Genomic DNA, 20,396 nt, shown 5'->3' with positions numbered 1-20,396 from the left:
CAATACAAAGGCAGCCCCTAACAGGCATGGTGTAGGCACCCAGATGAGTATAGGCCGGATCCTCTTGCTCTGTTGCAGATGTGGGCCAATTCCTGAGCTGTCCCTGTCTTTGTCAAAAGCCTCCCCCCCCCCCCCGGCACATATTGGGGGGATCTGTTCCACCATCTCTCCAGAATATATGCCCACATGCCCATACAGCCCTTCCCTTGCAGGTGCCCTGTGGTTCCCCTGCACACCCCGTATTGTTGCTTGGCAAAAGAAGCAGTATAGTGCTGAATGGCTCCATTGCCTGTGTTGAGACCCTGCTTTCAGAGCCAGAGAATTTGCTGACTCAGAAGCCGGTTTTTCTTTCGCTTTCTGTCTTGCATTTTTTGTAGGGTCCCAAAGTGATTTTTCTAGATGCAGGAGTCACTCCACCCAGTACTAAAATGTAGCCACCTCTGGGGTGGAACATAGAGGCAGTTGAACAGTGCATTGTGTATATGCTGATTAACTGGCGGTGTGAATCATCAGAATGTTTCCCTTTATATATTTATAACATAACTAAGCTTCAGATTCTAAGTGTTCATTGCCTGTAACCTGCGTGATGGTGAAGGTACCCTGCAAAGTGTGAGCAAGGTATGACTGATGTAGAAACATCTGCCTGAGTCTGTAGAGAGCCTGAAACAATTGCTTGGAGAGGGCTGTGCCTACCCTATTCCTCACAGGAGGATGTTCCCTTGGAAGGCTAACAAAACGGTCCTTCATTGCCAGTGTGATTAACCCTATCACTGCTGACCTTGCTGTGCTCCTCTCCCACTGATGGAAGCAGGCTGGGGGTGGTGTTGGGGTAGCATGAAATCGCACTGTTCATTGCTGTCAAGGCCTGCTTGGGTGGGGAATTCAACTCACTCTTCTTGCCCCAAATCTGAAAGCCTTTAGTCCCTGCTCATAGAGAGTCACCCCCTTTCCTAATGGCAGAAGCCCCAAAATGCCTCCTAGGTTCTGCAAACCTAAAGCTGAATTCCCACCAACAACCTCCAGAGGGCAGAGTCAGCTGGAAATTGGGGTGTGACCCGGCCAGGGTGGGGGGACTCTTATATCCAAGTAAAGAAATAACCAGTGCTCCTGGACCAGCCTGGGACGAGACAACTCGAGGGTGCAGTGCCACACAATTCATGTGCCCCCCACATAGGGCTGGGGGCCTGGACCATTGCAGGCTGCAGTTTGGGACAGGAAGTGAATGCTGGGTCAGCTTCCCAGTCAAATCCCAGTGCAGATTGGCAGTGCCTATCTCCCTCCCTCGCCCTGGGTAACCACAAAAATGTCAGGCCAAAAATAATATATTGTCCCTTTGTTCTCTTTAAAACTGAGTGTTTAGTTTGCTCCCCTGCTGCTATCTTAGGTAAACAGTGGCGCTGATTACCGTGCTCTGTTTCAGGTTTATAGCCTTGTTGTTCTTTTATCGCCCCAGGTAATGGCCCCTTCTCCATTTCAGCATCCCCCGTTGTCCCTACAGTGCAGTGGGCGAAGTCCAAGGAGCTAGGCTGACAGGCTGCTGGGGAAGGTTTTGTATATACCAGGCTGGCATCCTGCAGCGGCTGTGTCTCTTTGCCCCCGAGCTTCCATCACCTGGGGGGTGTGCAGGAGTAGGCTAGGAGCATTCCTTCTCCTGGCCAGCATGTGGTATGACCTGCCATGGTGGGGGCCAGGTGGAGGTTTGGGATGCTGCCGGATCCAATCCCGGATGACTAGGTAGCAGGTGGCTCAGCGAGTGCTGCTGAGAGTGGTCCGAGGCCAAAGCCCAGCCATCCCTTCCCAAAGCAGCAAAGGCTTGTATGGCAGGAGCAGGGACTGATGGGCCCATGTGCTGAGTACACCTGGCCCCATCCAGAGTCAGTAGGAGACTTGGGCACTCTGCACCCCAGAATGCCCAAGCTCACTGGACAGAGGTGTTCAGGAAGAGCTCAGGGGTCCCTCAGTGGCCATTCTCGCATGCACTCTGGTGAGCTACCCCTCCTCAGGCATAGGAGCTGCCTCTGGATGGGGCTTTGCTGAGGTCATTTCAAAGGACCCCAAGTGCCCTACACACCATGCAGCAGGGATGGCTCCCCCCGGCTTTCCCCCCACCCAAGATGCAGCTACTCTGGAGTGGAACACAGCCTCTGTCTGTGTTTTGCTGCCTTAGTGCCGAGCCATGGTGTGAGCAGGGGATTTTCCTCAGTTGCTGTAATGCATGGCCCAGGAGCTCTGAGCAAGGTTGTCACTCGGGCGGTAAGATGACAAAATCCAGTGCAAGCCACCTACCCAGGCCTGGCAGCTTCTAAGGTTCCAGCATGGGGCTGATCAGCCCACCCCTAGGTCCTATGCTCACAGCCCAGAGCTCTCTGCCAGAGCAGTCCAGCTCGGAAACCTGCCTCCTCCCTTCTTCTTCCCCATGCAGTCAGCCTACCCTGGCAGGTAGGGCAGGGTGGGACTGAATCCAGGACAGAGCGTTAACCCCTCCCTGGTTCAGTGATGTGTTTGTCCAGCTCAACTTGTTGGAGCAATGCCACCAGCCCGGGGGCAAGGAGACATCCTTCTGCCTCAGATATGGAGCCTGCCTTTTCTTGTCATTTCTGCATGCAAGAACCCATACTGGGCAGCACCTCCAGCCTTTCCTTAATGGCACCAGCGAGTGCCCAGGTGACCAAGAGTGAAGGGAGCTGGCAGAGCTGTGTATAGGGATCCCAGGATTGGAACAGCAGGAGGGGCTGCAGACAGGGTTGAGGAGTGTTGGCAGACATTGTTATTTGTATTATGGTAGTGCCTAGGAGCTAGGGCCGGTGCAAGGATGTTTCGCGCCCTAGGCAAAACTTCCACCTTGCGCCCTCCCCACCCTCGCCCTGAGGCACCCTCCCTTGTGGCAGCTCCCCCCTTCCACCCTGAGGTACCTCCCTTGTGGCAGCTCCCTCCCCGTCCTGCGGCACCCCTCTGCCCCAGCTCACCCCTGCTCCGCGCACGAGCACACCGTTGCTGCTTCACTTCTCCCGCCTCGCAGGCGTGCGGTGCCTAAGGTGATTGGCGCCGCAAGCCTGGGAGGCGGGAGAAGTGAAGCGGTCACAGCGTGCTCGGGGAGGAGGTGGGGCAGGGGTGAGCTGGGGCGGGGAGTTCCCCTGCATGCCACACCCCCCCTTACTTGCTGCAGGCAACCCTCCCCACGCTCCCCTGCCCCAGCTCTCTCTGCCTAAATGCCGGCGGCGACTGGGGTAGCCGAAGATCCGACCGCCGTGGTCGCTGCTGAAGAAAATGGCGCCCCCCAAATGCCAACGCCCTAGGCAACTGCCTAGGTCACATAAATGGTTGCACCAGCCCTGCTAGGAGCCCCTGTCGTGGCATAGGATCCCACTGTGGTGGGTGCTGTACCTTTATTAGGTACCTTATGGTAGTGCCTGGGCACCCCAGGGCCCCATGTGCTATGCGCTGTATGTTTCATATGTGTATTACAGTAGTGCCTAGGCACCCCAGTTGTGGCCCAGGACCACTTTGTACTGCGTGCCGTACGTTTATTAAGTGTATTATGGTGGTGTCTAGATGCCCCACTCGTGGCCCAGGATTCCATGATGGTGGTTGCTGTACATTTATTAGGTGTATTATGGTAGTGCCTAGGCACCCTGACCCCCATGTGCTGGTGCTGTATGTTTATTAGGTATATTATGGTAGTGCCTAGACACCCCAGACTCCCATGTGCTGGGTGCTGTACATTTATTAGGTATATTATGGTAATGCCTACCCCCCACCCCAGCCTCCATGTGCTATGCATTGTACATTTGTTAGGTATATTACGGCAGTGCCTAGGCGCTCCAGGCCCTATGTGCTGGGTGCTGTACGGACACTGAACATGCAGCCAGTCCCTACCCCAGGAGCTGACAAGCTAAGGTCTGTGTGTTGTGTCTCAGGGCTGGAATATCCGGGGGCGGGAGCGTGGGTCAGGACTGAGGGGTTTGGGCAGAGCTGTAGGATGCCAAACTGGGGGTGCGTAATGGCACTGGTCTAACTCCTCTAGCCTGAAAGCAGAGAGCCCCCCAACGCAAGCCAGCCCATGCCTCAGGGGGCCACGCTGGGGGGACTAGTCAGTGGCGGGGTCAGGAGTGAGCAACATACCGGGGCACAGGGTGGGAAGCAGGTACATGGTAGAGTGGGGTCTTGGCTACCAACTGTTCCCCATCCCACCTGGACATTGTCCTCCCTGTCGCACCTGTACCAGGCCCTCACTAGGGGGTGCCACAGGCTGAGATGCCCAGAGGCTCGATGGCGCTCTCATCCCATCATGCGCCTGCAGCCTCTGTGATGGTGGCACCAGCTGAGTCCAGCTGCAGCGCTGCACAGAACCAGGGTGAGTGTGGGCTGGACAGCAGGTCTCTGAGATCCCCTGGCACTTGGAGTATTTCTTTGCCAGCTCTGTGGCCCAAAGCAGTGGCTGGTGGTGGACAGGGGCTGGGTATTGCCAACCCAGAGGAACCCACAGTGAGCAGCTTTCCACCTGAAGGGCTGGTGTGGGGGTGAGGGGGGGATGGGAGGAGTGGCCCTCAGTAGGAGAAAGGCGCCAGTGAGCTCCATGGATGTGCAGGAGCCCTGGCACAGAGGAGGCACCAGTGATCTCTGAGAGTGAGAGCCTGGCACGGGGAAGGTGTCGGTGAGCTTTGTGGGAGGGCAGGGATCCTGGTATCGAGGAGGCACCGGCAACTTCCATGTGCCAGGGTACTGCTAAGGCAGGAGGGGCCCCTGGCACAGGCAGGTGTTGTCAGAAGCACACGGGAAGCTCGTGCAGTGGATGGGGGAGCCCCATGGGTCTACACTGCAGCAGGCAGCAATGAAACACCTGTGTGGAGGTTGTGGCAGTGCAGAGGCTCTGGCCAACCCCCAACCCCACCCCGGCTCCCAGCTTGGGTGTGCAGCCCGAGCCGCCAACGGAGCTGCCGGTGCCCATATTGTCTGTAGTGTGCTGGCATGAGCCCTACTGGCGCGAGTCTGTGTGCCCGGGCTGGGCAGCTAGCGGGTCTCCATCCAGGGGACTTTCAGCCAGCGTGGACCAGCCCCGCAACCTCGCTCCCCTACCCCCGCTTCCTGCCCAGCCATGGCAGGCTCCCAGGCCCTGCTCCCTTGAGGGCTGAGCCTGGCTGGGGCATGGGAACTGGGGGGTGGTGCCCAGGCTAGAGCTGAGCTCCTTCTCCATGACTTTCCAGGGACCACCTGATACTGGGCCCAGAGGGCAGGACCCACCTGCGTCTCCTGGGGGGCTGGTGTGGTCTGTGGGCAAACCTGGTCAGAGCAGACTTGGAGGCAGGAGAGTCCAGTTCCTCCACAGCCTGGGAAGTACCCTAGGATTAGGTGACCGGATCTCCTTGCGCTTCCTGATCCCCTCCCCCTGCAGCCCCTGTTCCCCATTCCTCCTCCACCCACATCCCCAGCATGGCCATCTTCCCTTCTTAACCCCTCTGTCTGCACTCCCCAGCATGGCTGAGGGTGCTAGCAGCAGTTCTGCAAGCTAGCAATGGATGCCAGGAACTCCTGCCCATCGAGGCTTTCAGGGCCACCCCATCTTGTGCGAAGCCGTGCTGTACTGCTGGAGCTCCTGGCGCTGCACCTGCATGGCTTTGGCTCCAGGGGTTCCTGCCATGAGCTCTGTTGGCCTGGGGGTGAGGTAAACCTCACGTGCATGCTCTGGGCCCTGTGCCAGGGGGATGATCCCTTGGGCCTGTTGGACCAGGCCATTGGGAATCCCACACTGGGCCTGTTCCCACAGGGCTCCCGGCTGCCCACGTCAGGCGCCTTGCTTGGGCTTTTCCACCCAGCTGCTGGGTCTGTAGTTGCAGAGGCAAGAGTAGCCCCAGCATGGAGAGGCTGTGGGGTCCGGGCTGCGATTGGGCAGGGGTGGGGAGGTGCCAAGCAGTGAACTCTGCCCCTCATCTCATATTGGAAACTGCCATCCTGGCAGGCCATGATCCTCCCCCGGGCACTGTTCCATGCTGGCATTGGTGCTACTTGAGAGTGGGAGAGAGAGGGGCCGTCCTGGTGCCTGGGGTCTCATCCATCTGGCTGGTCAGCCCTGCACATGGTGGGCAGAAGCCGAGCCAGGTGCTCTCAGGGCCAGGTGGTCCCTGGGGGGCAAGAGGGGGGAAGCAGCACTCTCCGCTGCGCCAGGAGAGCAGGGAAGGGTTGCCAGCAGAGAGCCGTTACCCTCGCTGGGGTCCCTCTGCCTTGGAAGCCCAGATTGGCTGGGAAATGGGGGGCCTGTCCAGGAGGACGGTCTCTCCTCCACTCTCCATGCCCAGCTCACTCCTGGGTCTCACCTGAGGCTGCTTGTCAGAGGGTCACTCAGTGCCAGCTGGGCTGGTGGTGGCTGGGACATGGACTGAGACTTGCCAACCTCAGTTCCCAGATGCCAGCATCAGGAACTAATCATTTTTGGCCACCTTCCAACCAGGGTCTGGGGGTGCAGCTGCTCCTCGGCAGTCCTGCCCAGGTGCACCCAGGGCGTTCTCCGGGCATGGGAGCGTTTCACTGGAGCAGGTACCTGGATGCGGAGGCAGCATGTGCCAAGCAGTCAGAGGCTGGGAGGCAGCAGTGGGGGGACAGCAACCTGCTGCAGCCCAGCCCTGGGTGTGGCTCAGTGCAGGAGCCCCAGACTAGTGGGGAGCTGCGACTGGATCCCGCCGGCCTGTAAATCACGGCCCGGGGGGCAGATGTTCCCAGGCATCAGTGAGTTCCCAGAAGACAGGTTCCAGGAGAGGCCACTGTAAACACGTCAGGCCGGGCGTTGTATATTAAAGGATTATGACATGGGAAGCCATAAATCAGGGGGAAGTAGATAGTGCTGCAAAGAATTCTCACAGCCCGGTGCGGAGGCAGGGGTGGGGGAATCTCCGCTGACCTCTCACAGCGAGAACGAGTCCTGGCACAGAACCTGCCCCTCTCTGGGCTGTGCGGGCTGGGTTCTGCTCTGCGAAAGCAGCACTGATCCACTCGCTCTGTTCGGGGAGTTCCACCATGCCGCAACCCTGGCATCTCCTTAATGCTTTGAAAGCTCTCCCAGCTCTACCTCTGCATGCCTGCCTGCGACAGCATTCACCCTGCTGAGAGCGGGGGTACAGCAGGGGGCACTGGAGAAGCATCTGCCCTGCTCCTTGGTACCGGGGATGTTCTGCTAGTCCAGGGAGCAGAATGGAACCATAATCAGAGCGGAGTGAGGAGATGGAGTTGCAGGTCAGGAGGCGGGATATTGAGGGAGCCAACCTTTGAGGTTGACACAGCCATGACTTCTATGATTTTTTTACATTAACTTTCAAAACAAAAAACGTCTGAGTTGGTGTCTCTAGTTCTCAGATGCCAGCAGGGACTAGGAAAGTGGGTCTCATTTCCAAATCAGTCCATCAGGACGTTTGTTCTTGCCTAGAGTTAACAGCTGGGACTCACTGCTGCAGGATGTCCTGGAGACGAATCTCATGGGTGTGTCCGCAGGCCCATAGAAAAGTTGGCTTGCTGCTGAGGAGGGCTTTGGTTAGCTGACTTGGATTGTGATCCCTGTCACAGGGGGCATTGCTGTGTTCAATAGAGACCTGATTTCTAGGCTTGATGGGGCAATTTCAGTGTGAAATGGAATCCGTTACCAAAACGGTAAATTAAACATCATCGCGGGCCCTGACCTGGCCTTCCTGACAGCATCTGTGGGGTCACAGGCACACGGTCCTGTCTCTGAAGAGGGTTTCTCTCCTGCTGCTGTTTGAAAGGGAACAGCGATTGGACATCAGGGTGTGTCAGATGAACTCACTTGAGGGATTGGGAGTGGAGGGGACTGTGTCTGTCTGATCTTTGTGATCGGCATCTTCCCTGGTTCTGGCCCAGCCATGGAGATGGCCCATGATGTTCTGCTGGGTTGCTGGAAATCACTGAGCTGATGGAATTGAAACGGTTGCAGGAGCATATGTTTGGTTGAAATTTTTGATGGGAAGCTATTAAAACTTTTCCTTGTGGCCAGTCCATGAGGCCAAAACACAATTTTTCAGAATGTTTCATTCCAGTAAATATTCTAAGTTTTCTACTTTTCATCCCAATTTGGGATCCGGGATTTCCCTGGTGATGGGGGACCCAGTTGGCGACTGGCTCACCCCTGCAGTCTTCAGACAACATCCAGTGTTTGTGATTTGGAATGGGTCATGACCCCCGACCACCCTATCTCATCTAACCTCTTTCCCTGGTCCCCTGCACTTGCTCGTTTTTCTGGTGGCTCTGTTAGCGCAGGCCCATCGATGCCTGGCAGGGCAGTCACAGCCCAAGCCTAGGGGTCCTTTGCACACCAAACCAGCCAAACAGAGAGGACTTCGGTTTTAACCCACTGACGAACCAGAAATCATACAAACAATTCCCTCAGACACTCCAGTTTCCCAGTATCACCACCACCACCGCTCCTTAGGGGGATGAATGGTTATGAAAACCAATACCTCAGTAAAAGAAAAAAAGGTTCTCCCGATCCCAAAGATCAAGCCCCAAACCCAGGTCAATATACCAATCAGATCTTACCCACAAATCACGTTGTTGCTGTTCCTTTAGAATCTAAAGGTTTATTCATAAAAAAGAAATATAGATGAGAGCTAAAACTGGTTAAATGGAATCAATTACATATAGTAATGACAAAGTTCTTGGTTCAGGCTTGTAGCAGTGATGGAATAAATTTTAATTTGCTCTAGAGAAACATCTTCCTGAGCCTTATCTAATGCCAGATTCACTTCTGAGATGTCACACAGACACTCAGAAATGTTTTCCACATATGCACTGCTTCTTTGCACAAACAGCCATCTTCCTCAGACAAACATTTGGAGAAAGCCTCCATAGGCAAATCCTTGCTCCTAATACACACAGGTTCAGGATTATTTCTTTCCTGTGACTGCTTTATGTCAGCCTGACTGAACAAAGCTTTAATATCATCCCCACTCAAAAGATCTGTAGGCAATAACTTTCTTACACCAGCTATAACTTCATGTTTAACACCAGTCCATTCAAGGTGGATTCTGGCTAAAGGCACATGTACAGTAAATTCAGAGGATTTAGGGTGACCAGATAGCAAATGTGAAAAATCAGGACCAGGGGTGGGGGGTAACAGGAGCCTATAAAAGAAAAAGACCCAAAAATCGGGACTGTCCCTATAAAATCAGGACATCTGGTCACCCTAAGGGGATTACAGTGTTCACACTCTATTTGGTAAATAATCTTCCTCTTTGACAAGATCTACTTTAACAAAAGTGATGTTAGAATCTTCAATTTGCCTTAAACAGCTTTTACCGTTGACTTTTACATTCTCTACACAAGTTATGGTGTTACCTTCACCCGAGCTCACAGTAAAAGAATTTACACCAAAGGTGCCAGCGTTGGCGTAAATTTGGTTACACACAGACCACTGCTTAGAGTCAAACAACATACCAACATTGTTACAAACTGGATAGATTCTATCCCCATCTTTGTTGTTGAGCGGGACTGTTTTTTCAGTATGATACAGTTCCTGCTGTTCCTTATTCTCGTGAGTTGGAGCTTAAGTCTGTCCAGTTTGCCTTAGCTTCTAGTTCCTGCAATCGAATACATGCCATTTTTTGTTCCTGTTCAAAACACAGGTGTTCTCTTTCAGTAACTTCTCTTTCCATATCATCTATTTTTTCTTTTGTTCAAGTTCTAGCTGCTGGTTTCTCACTGCAAGCATTTTTGTTGGGTCTGCTTCCTTATCACTGGCAATTAACAGATTTTTCAGTTCCTGCTCTGGGTCCTTTTGCTTAAAATAACACCCCCTCTGTAAGCACAATTCTTCCAGGCTTTTTCTGTCAAGATCTTGGTTTTTAACCCGTAAACTCTCCAATATCAAAATTGGATTTGGACAAGTGTATGGGTCTGATCCAAAAACCCAATTAACCTGTGGTAATGTGTGTCCAAGCCCGACTACGCCACTGGATACAGCCTCTTACAGGACACTACTGAGAGTATCAATTCAGGACAAATTGTTTGGAGCAGGGCAGTCACAGCCCAAGGCTGGGTGTCCTTTATTATTAAGACACACCAAACCAGCCAAACAGAGTGGACTTCGGTTTTACCCCACTGGCTAACCAGAAGTCATACAAGCAATTCTCTCAGACACTCCAGTTTCCCAATATCACCACCAGTATCACTCCTTATGGGGGTGAATGGTTATGAAAACCAATACCCCAGTGTAAGTGTGCAGACTCACCCCTGCAGTGCCTCCTGCTGGTGTCTTGGGAATTAGCTCGTTTCCAGCCTTGGAGCACCCTCTGCAGGCCAGTGTCCCACTGCCACTAGGACCCCACATCCCTCCTGGACTCTGGTGCCCTGTTATCCGGGGGGCTGCCCCCTGGCAGTAACCCCACAGTCTCAGGGTCTCCCTGTCCAGGGGAACCCCCACCCCCTATCCTCAACTTGCCTCAGTGTAAGGCTACTGCCAGTCACCAACTAGCCCCCATTCCCTGTCAGCCACTTATCCCTGGCAAGGGGGGTTGGACCTGTTGCCTTCCTCTAGGACTCAGTACCTGTTTGGCCTTATACTAGGCCACAGCCTGGGAGGTTTCCAGGCCGGACCTCCCCAGGTCCCTTGGCCTTCCCTCAGCCCTGCTCCACTCGCGATATGTTGTCTTTAGCTCCCTGCAGCCAGGCCCATCTCCCTCTACAGCTAAAGAGAGACTGTTTGGGCTCCTGGCTCGCAGCCTCTTATGGGGGCCAGGTGGGCTCTGTTTGGGGGTGGCTGCCACTCTTCCTGCTTCCCCCAATCAGCCCAGTGGCTGCTTTCTCCTGCCACAGCCCTTTCCTAGTGCTGTTTTAAGCCCCTCGGGGCAGGAACGGGTGTCTACCCCGCTATACCCAGTAAAAGACAAAAAGGTTCTCCCGATCCCAAAGGTCCAAGCCCCAGACCCAGGTCAATATATCAGTCAGATCTCACCCACAAATCATGCTGTTGCCAACCCTTTAGAATCTAAAATCTAAAGGTTTATTCATAAAAAGAATGAAATATAGATGAGAGCTAAAACCGGCTAAATGGAATCAGTTACATACAGTAATGGCAAAGTTCTTGGTTCAGGCTTGTAGCAGTGATGGAATAAACTGCAGGTTCAAATCAAGTCTCTGGAGTACATCCACAGCTGGGAGGGGTCATTCAGTCCTTTGTTCAGAGCTTCAGTTTGTAGCAAAATTCCTCCAGAGGTAAGAAGCAGGATTGAAGACAAAATGGAGGGGTTCCAGGGCCTTTTATATTCTCTCTCTTGTGGGTGGAAACCTCTTTGTTCTCCTGTGCAAAATCAAAGCAACAAGATGGAGTTTGTAGCCACATGGGCAAGCATGACCATGCATGACTTTACAGGGAGAGAAGCCATTGCTCACATGCTACCTTGAATGTTCCCAGGAAAACTTCTCATGTGGATTGGAGTCTCCCAAGGTCCATTGTCAGTTAAGCGTTTCTTAACTGGGCACTTAATCTGAAGAGTCCCTTCTCAATAAGCTGGCCAAATGCTTCACTGGTGCTACTCCGAATCAAACACGCTGAGATAGAAGTACATAGCCAATATTTATAACTTCAAATATAAAAATGATACATGCATACAGACAGCATAATCATAACCAGCAAATCATAACCTTCTCATAGACACCTCACTTGATAACCTTTGTACAATATTTGCTGCAAATATATAACAGTGGTTGCTCAACAATGATCTATACGATTACAGTTCATGTCAGTAATGTCACACCCCCAATGCAAAATTGATGACGGAAGGGATGACACAAACATCATTGACTGCATCCCAAGAGCTCCCCATCCTTGGTTCTATCTTACTACAGCTAGTATTGGTGTGTAACAGAAATGGTTTATTCAAGTCATGTTCAATAACCTGACTGAATCTCTTTACAAACTCAAGGTAAGACTTGGTTAGAACACTAGCGGATTGGATCTGCTCTTGCAGCATGGTTCCTGTACGTCTCACGTGATCTTGCCAAAAGCTAAAGAACATAGCTACTTTATCCATACAAGCTCTAGCAAATGTTTGGAACCCAGTTAATATCAAGTCAATGTAGATATTAATATTGTCCATAGTATAGGAATCTTGGCATTTAGCAATATAGTAGTGTGCCTCAGTTTCCCTCTTCATACAGTACATCAGGTCTGGAATGTCTTTTCTCCTGTGAAAACTTCCAATACTGTTTACAGGTATTAACTGTGAAACATCAATATAGCAAGGCCTTTTAACATCAAGTGTGTTCTTATGTATCCCTTTTAACATGTTCAAGGGTTTTTCCAAAAGATTAGGCACATTGTACATTTGTACAGCTCTTGGTAATAGCAACACATTAGTTACAAAAATTACCATTAGCAATAACAACAAATTCATTGCAAATGTCCATTTACAATCATGTTTGTCATGCCACACCTTTGGCTCAATATCACTGGGGTTTGGCCCTTTTGGGGTTACCCCGTGGCTTCCCATTGCAAAATTAAGTTCTCTTTTTTCTCCTTATCCTGTAGGCTCAAACCCAGATTCCTCTTGCTTAACAGAATCCATTGGCTCTCTTTGCTAACAACTATTAGCCAGTCTCTCTTCTTCCTGCCAGCTAGGTAATTTGCATTAACACAGACACTAGCTTTTAAATTCCAATTTCAAGGCTAGACACTCATTCTTCCCTTCAGCGGGATTGGGTTCCTCCCCCCACCACCACCTTTTTCTTAGAAGGCTGAAAACTGAAATTTCCTGCTCATAGGAATTCCTTTGCTGGCTAGATGTGTTCACCATCTGCAGATCCTTTGTGCTATGAACATCTTCTACACAGATGCTCTCCTGCATGCTTGCTTGTGAATCTACCACCAGCAGCAACCTAGAGACTGAACTCTGTTTTAAAGAGATACCAAACAAATTCAAAGTGCCTAAGGGTGAGAGTTTGCCTGCTTTCCCCTGCATCCTTGTGAGTTCAGTCACAAGGCTGTTCTGCTCTGAAAAACCAGTAACGCAATCTTTCCTCAGTACCTGAGTTACTGACTGCTTACTCAAAGAGTCAGCATGGGGACAGTCCTGACCCAACACCATTGTTCTCCCAACAAGCTGGCCAAACACAGCCACGTGTCATAGGGCTATTCAAATTCCCTGACAATTTTCATTTCATCTGAGACCTCTTCTAAGCGATTCACACTGGAGCTTTCAAAGGGAAAGTCAATGGATCCATTCACAATAGAACATTTCTGGCTGTTAGGAACTGAAACTTCCTTGGTTAAATTACTTCCACACCCTTCAGTTGCAGCAAACTGTTTGCAGAGACTACCCTGAACATTTTTCTCTTCAGGAATCTTTTTAGGCACCAATTCACCTTTACCTTGCTCCACAGGAGCATTGCTCTGTTGAGCCACTACTAACTCCTGAGTTTCACTTACAACCAGGATCACCTTTTGGCCCATCAGGCGGATTGCTACACAATCCCCTTTTAGGCAAACTGCTAGATTTCATAGACAAAAGATTAGAAGCATTCTCCTTCATTTTGCCACTCACAAGCTCAGGAATCTTTTCCTTTCTGCTACAAGTTTCCAAAGTGTTAGTAGGTAAACAATCAAATTACCTTTATGCCTTCCTTGTGCCCCAGCTAGGGTATCACCCTGGTCAGACAGAGTGCTACACCCTTTCCCAGCAAGAGGCAAAATAAAAGCACCAGAATTGTTTGGTCCCTAGGACACTAACTGGATGCAACCTAGTTACATGCCATTCTCCCTAGCAGACACAAACTTAGGACCATTCCCTTCCTGGGTTTTAGTTGAATCCAGAGCCAACTCTGAGACAACTGTACTACCATCAAGTATCACAAACTGAAAGGCACCTTCCGTCTGCTCCACAGACAAAGAAAAGCTGGAGAAATATTCCCCTTAACAGATACACAGCTTGGGATCTCATTTCCCTCGTCCCAGCACACAAGGCTATTCACAGACAACTGCTTGGAGACGGGGGTAGCTCCCTCCATAGGCAAGTCAATACCTCTAACAGATACAGGTACATTCCCTTCATTGTCACAATTCTCCACACATGTAACAGGTATGGTATAAGGATACTCATAGCTCAGTGGTTTTAGCATTGGCCTGCTAAACCTAGGGTTGTGAATTCAATCTTCAAGGGGGCCATTTAGGTATCTAGGGCAAACATCTATCTGGAGATTGGTCCTGCTTTGAGCAGGGGGTTGGACTAGATGACCTCCTGAGGTCCCTTCCAACCCTGATATTCTATGATTTTTTCCAGTATCCTTGCCTTCCCATATTGCTGCTTAGACAAAGCCATCAGCTCACAGGGCTGCCTACGCTCATCCAAACTTTCCTTGCCTTCCTCTTCCTTGTCCCAGCACACAGGACTGGTTACAGACAAATACTGGGAGAGTGTGGCAGCTGCCTTACCAGGTAAACTGCTGTTTTCCACAAATAGTGTCTTATTACACTGAGCTACTTTCAGCACATCACTTTTACCTGGGTCAAATTTACTTTCCCAACCTTTACTAGCCAACAATTTATCACTCACCAAGAATGTACCCCTTCCTTCTTCAGTTAGGGCTTTAACCTGATCACCAATTTTAATTTGCCCTAGAGAAACATCTTCCTGAGCCTTATCTAATCCCAGATTCACTTCTGACATACCAGACAGACATTCAAAAATGCTTTCCACATATGCACTGCTTCTTTGCACAGACAAACAGCCATCTTCCTCAGACAAACATTTGGAGAAAGCCTCCATAGGCAAATCCTTGCTCCTAATACACACAGGTTTAGGATTTTTTCTTTCCTGTGACTGCTTTATTTCAACCTGACTGAACAAAGCTTTAATATCATCCCCAATCAAAAGATCTGTAGGCAATAACTTTCTTACACCAGCTATAACTTCATGTTTAACACCAGTCCATTCAAGATGGATTCCAGCTAAAGGCACATGTACAGTAAACTCAGAGAGGATTACAGTGTTCACACTCTTATTTGGTAAATAATCTTCCTCTTTGACAAGATCTGCTTTAACAAAAGTGATGTTAGAATCTTTAATTGGCCTTAAACAGCTTTTACCATCGACTTTTACATTCTCTACACAAGTTACGGTGTTACCTTCACCCAAGCTCACAGTAAAAGAATTTACATCAAAGGTGCCAGCGTTGGCATAAATTTGGTTACACACAGACCACTGCTTAGAGTCAAACAACATACCAACATTGTTGCAAACTGGATAGATTCTATCCCCATCTTTGTTGTTGAGCGGGACTGTTTTTTCAGTATGATACAGTTCCTGCTGTTCCCAATTATTGCGAGTTGGAGCTTAAGTCTGTCCAGTTTGCCTTAGCTTCTAGTTCCTCCAATCGAATACATGCCATTTTTTGTTCCTGTTCAAAGCACAGGTGTTCTCTTTCAGTAACTTCTCCTTCCATATCATCTATTTTTTTGCCTTTGTTCAAGTTCCAGCTGCTGTAGCTGACCAGACAGCAAGTGTGAAAAATGGGGACGGGGGTGGGGGGTAATAGGAGCCTATGTAAGAAAAAGCTCCCAATACCAGGTCTGTCCCTATAAAATCAGGACATCTGGTAACCCTAAGCTGCTGGTTTCTCACTGCAAGCATTTTTGTTGGATCTGCTTCCTTATCACTGGCAATTAACAGATTTTCAGTTCCTGCTCTGGGTCCTTTAGTTTAAAATACAATCCCCTCTGTAAGCACAATTCTTCCAGGCTTTTTCTGTCAGGATCTTGATCATGAGTCACTCACTGTAACTGATTTTTAACCCTTAAACTGTCCAATATCAAATTTAAATTTTGACAAGCGTGTGGTTCTGAGCCAAAAGCCCAATTAACCTGTGGTAATGTGTATCCAAGCCCGACTATGCCACTGGATACAGCCTCTGACAGGACACTACTGAGAGTATCAATTCAGGACAAATTGCTTAGAGCAGGGCAGTCACGGCCCAAGGCTGGGGATCCTTTGCACGCCAAACCAGCCAAACAGAGAGGACTTTGGTTTTAACCCACTGAATAACCAGAAGTCATACAAGCAATTCCCTCAGACACTCCAGTTTCCCAGTATCACCACCAGCACCGCTCCGTAGGGGGGTGAATGGCTATGAAAACCAATACCTCAGTAAAAGACAAAAAGGTTCTTCCGATCCCAAAGGTCCAAGCCCCAGGCCCAGGTCAATATACCAGTCAGATCTTACCCACAAATCGCGCTGTTGTCAGCCCTTTAGAATCTAAAATCTAAAGGTTTATTCATAAAAAGAATTAAATATAGATGAGAACTAAAACTGGCTAAACGGAATCAATTACATACAGTAATGGCAAAGTCCTTGGTTCAGGCTCGTAGCAGTGATGCAATAAACTGCAGGTTCAAATCAAGTCTCTGGAGTACATCCACAGCTGGGAGGGGTCATTCAGTCCTTTGTTCAGAGCTTCAGTTTGTAGCAAAGTTCCTCCAGAGGTAAGAAGCAGGACTGAACACATAACAGAGAGGTTTCCAGGCCTTTTATATTCTTTCTCTTGTGGGTGGAAACCCTTTTGTTCTCCTGTGCAAAATCACAGCAACAAGATGGAGTTTGTAGCCACATGGGCAAGTCATGTGTCCATGCATGACTTTACGGGGAGAGAGGCCATTGCTCACATACTACCTTAAATGTTCCCAGCGAGACTTCTCATGTAGCTTGGAGTCTCCCAAGGTCCATTGTCAGTTAAGCGTTTCTTGACTGGGCACTTAATCTGAAGAGTCCCTTCTCAATAAGCTGGCCAAATGCTTCACCTGTGCTACTCTGAATCAAACACACTGAGATACAAGTACATAGCCAATATTTATAACTTCAAATATAAAAATGATACATGCATACAGATAGCATAATCATAACCAGCAAATCATAACCTTCTCATAGACACCTCACTAGACAACCTTTGTACAATATTTGCTGCAAATATATAACAGTGGTTGCTCAACAATGATCTATACGGTTACAGTTCATGTCAATAACGTCACACTTGCCCTAGGAGGTGGGGCCCAGGCTGATGGGGTGTGGGGGCAAGCCACCCTCCCTCCCTGTCTTCAGTCTGACCCCCACAGAGTAATGGGTCTCTTCTCCAGCTGGGGGTGTCTGCAGGTAGGTCTGCCACTACAGGGGATGTGGGAGGGAAGATTGCGACCTCGTCCACCAACAGGGACCAGCTGCTCTCCCTGGGAGCCAGAGACTCGCCTAGGTGAGCATCATGCCATCTGGGGCTCCCCAGGACTCTGGAGCAGGCAAAGCCCCACCCTCCCCAGCCCCTGCAGCTGGAGCTGTGGGGGTGGGGGAAGAGAGGGGGCAGAGCAGCTCTAGAGTACGGGTAGGTCACTCCGGAGCAGGCATGCCAGACAGGTGGAGGAGAAGCAGTCACACGGCGGGAGGGGATTGTCCCTGAAATCCTCCCAGCCCAGAAAAATGCCAATGTGGCTCCACCGCAGCCTGACCCAGCCAGGGTGAGCACCCCCACCACCATTGCCAGGGATCAGGGAGGGCACATGCTGTTTTTGGCATTGGTGTGCCAGCGGGAGGCTGGGCAACGTGCCCATTGATGCCAGGGGGGGTCTGAAGAGTGGGCATCCAGGCTGGAGCAGGAAGAGGGGCTTCCCAGGGCAATGCCCAAGCTGCGCCGTGCAACGAGGGGTGATGTGCAGGGCATGACTCTGGAAGCTCCCTGTGAGGTGCTGGACATGGTGGGGGAGCTGCTGTGGCGCAGCCTGCTGAAGTCTGTGAGATGGTGGGATTGGAGTGCCAGCACCCAGGGTAATAGACTGCAGGGAATGCTGGCAGGCTGAGCACCAGCATCACTCTCAGAGCTCTGGTGTCTGGGGGTGCTGGCTGACTGGTGATGCCAGTACAGATGGGGGCAATCACCATTCCTCCTTCCTGACAGCATCTGATCACTTCTGGGGAGGGGTGGTGCCCCCAAGATGGTGCTGCACATTGCTCAGGGCACGAGGCTCAGACAGGGGAGTTGGCCTCTCACCACAGCTTCAGGCGTAGGCAGGCCAGGGCAGCCGGCCAGGGCACAGCCTGGCCCCCCTCAGGCCTGTTGAGTCTGTTACTCTGTGATTCTTAATTATGGGAACTCTGGCACGCACCCAGCTCCTTCCCCTAAGCCCTGCATGGGGCAATGTCATGGCAGCACTGATGCCAGCACCCTGGGAAATGCGGCCGGCTGGTTTTGGCCTGGCGCGTAAATGTTTTCAAAGAAATCTTGCTGCCGAGAAAAAAGTGGTTGCTGCACTTTTAACACCAACTGCTGTATTGGCCATAGCACCAGTCTTAGTCTGCTGCATGCCACCCTGGAAACTGAGGGGCATCGGCACAGCTGCGGATGTGGGTAGGACCTGGGGCTGGATTAGCAGTGGGGGGCAGGGCAGGGATCGGGGCATTGGCAGAGCCCTGGAGGGGACCCAAGGCTGGAGGAGCGGTGGGCTGCAGGGTAGCATGGGGAGTGTACTTTCAGTAACTTCTGGTCCCAGTGGGGACGGCCCGGGTGCCAGGATGTGACTGGACCCCACTGGGACGGTCTGGGCAACAGGCTGGGACTGGGTCCTGCTGGGACAGTCCGGGCGCCGGGCTGCGACTGGGCCTCGCTGGGACGGTCGCTGGGAGCTGGTCACTGAGCAGGCTGGAGCGCTGAGGCCCTTTGAAGAGCTTTATCTGCCTCTCCCTTTCCTTTCCCGCGTCCCTCCGGCGCACTCAGCGCCCCCGGCTGCAGCCGGCTGCTGTGTCCGGCAGCTCAATCTCCATATAAGGAGCTCACTCAAAGCTTTTCGACTTCAGTGCATTTTTGTCCATTTCCAACTTGAGCAAAGGCTGTCAGCCCAGCCCTCAGCTCCTGAACCCCCAGGGCTGCCCCCGGCTCCCTCAGGGAAAGCCCCCTGTCAGAAGGGCTAGCATCTGGCCGTGTCCCTGTACCTGTGGGTGGTCACTCTGCTGGCCTGGGCCTGAGGGAAAAACAGGGGTGTCAGAACCAAACTGAAAAACCGAAATGCTGCACTGGTGCTGCGCCCTGCTGGGGAACATGCTCCAGAGCTGCTCCCTAACGGGGAGCCGTCCCACAGGCCGACTGAGAAGCCCAGGGTTCTGCTGGCATTGCCAGTTGCGACCTGCTGGCTGGCGCTGCCAGGTGTGTGCGGGGCCCGTGAGTGCTGGCAGCGGCATGGCTGATCCATAGGCCTGGCTCCGAGCTGTTCCCCTCACCAGGCTCCTTTGTCTTTCAGGGCAGCGATCCCACTCTTGGACCCCGACACTGGGCTCTTGGTGGTGGCTGGAAAGGTGAGTGCTGGGACAGCTGGGCAGCCATGCTGCAGCTCTTGTAACTGAGGGGCTGGGGCTGTCCTTGGGGGCCCTGGGGCTCTCACCCCAAAGCATTTGGGCCAGGAGCATGGTTTCCCCCTTGTTCCCATAGTGGGGTTCAGCTGAGCAGGGCCCCCTTGTTCTAGACCCCTCTGCTCCCCCTTAGGTGAGGTTGGGTGCACTGCTAGTTCACTCCACTGGGGGGCATCACTGCCCTGTCCTTTAGGGGGCGTCCCCAGGCAAGGGGTCTCACTCCATCCCTGGGGTGGAGGCAGTGGAATTTCACTGTCTCTGAAGCCCCCATGGCAGCTGGTGTGTCCAGGCAAGAGTTGGTTGCAGTGGTGCCGAGCCTGGACAGGGGCAGCCTGTTGTGCCTGCCCGGGGCCTGTGTGGCCATTTTGGCCCTGCCATCTTGTCTCTGTTTCAGGGTGAAAATCTCCTCTATTGCTTTGAAGTGTGCCCCTCGCTGCCAGCCCTGACACAGAGTGAGTATCCATCTGGCGGCTGCCCTGCACTTCCCTTCCCAAGCCCTATGGACCTGGGGTGCCTGGCTCCAGGAGCTGTTCTCAGGCCGTGGGAAGGGCTGACATGGCAGATGGGAAGCAGCCCACTTCTTTGGTGAGAGGCTTGGGTATTGGGGTCTCCCTGACTGCCCCCCCAAGAGACCGTCTGATATTAGCCAGTGGGTCCAGTCCACCCGAGTAGTGCTCCAATAACCAGCTGGTAAGTGCCCGCGGGACGTCTTGGGGTGCTGTGAGCTGTGTATAGTCTAAGGGCTGAGCCTGGTGACAGGGAATGAGTGAAACCCCAGGCCAGCTGGCAGCCCAACCCATGCCAGGGCAGTCCCTGACAGAGGGCACAGTGCTATGCCACACCCCCACAGTATGCCTGACCAATGCATTCAGTCGGTTACCGTGAGTGCCGCAGGCAGGGGGCTGCTCAGTGGTACCCCATGTGGCATGCTCTGGGAATGGCTGGGTGACACAGCGGAGCCCCTGTCTGTGGGGATGGCTCGGGCCCGGAGGAGGTCCACTAATGGGGCGGCTGTGCAGCCT

The 20,396-nt window shown here is 52.0% G+C and overlaps 1 protein-coding gene across 3 annotated transcripts in view; it reads left to right on the top strand.

The window, feature by feature from the left end:
• The window catches only part of CORO7 (coronin 7), a 182,941-nt gene that overhangs the window by 141,183 nt on the left and 21,362 nt on the right, over window positions 1-20,396 (top strand). For all 3 annotated transcript variants that reach the window (XM_050968142.1, XM_050968144.1, XM_050968143.1), the window contains 2 exons: window positions 19,266-19,320; window positions 19,769-19,826. In XM_050968142.1, the coding sequence (XP_050824099.1) occupies window positions 19,266-19,320; window positions 19,769-19,826 (113 nt within the window). The remainder of the gene's footprint in view (window positions 1-19,265; window positions 19,321-19,768; window positions 19,827-20,396) is intronic.

This window comes from Gopherus flavomarginatus, chromosome 9 (assembly GCF_025201925.1).
Source record: "Gopherus flavomarginatus isolate rGopFla2 chromosome 9, rGopFla2.mat.asm, whole genome shotgun sequence".
Lineage (NCBI taxonomy): Eukaryota > Metazoa > Chordata > Testudines > Testudinidae > Gopherus > Gopherus flavomarginatus.
Note: the sequence above shows the minus strand (reverse complement) of the source record. Positions and strands in the feature narration are given on the sequence as shown.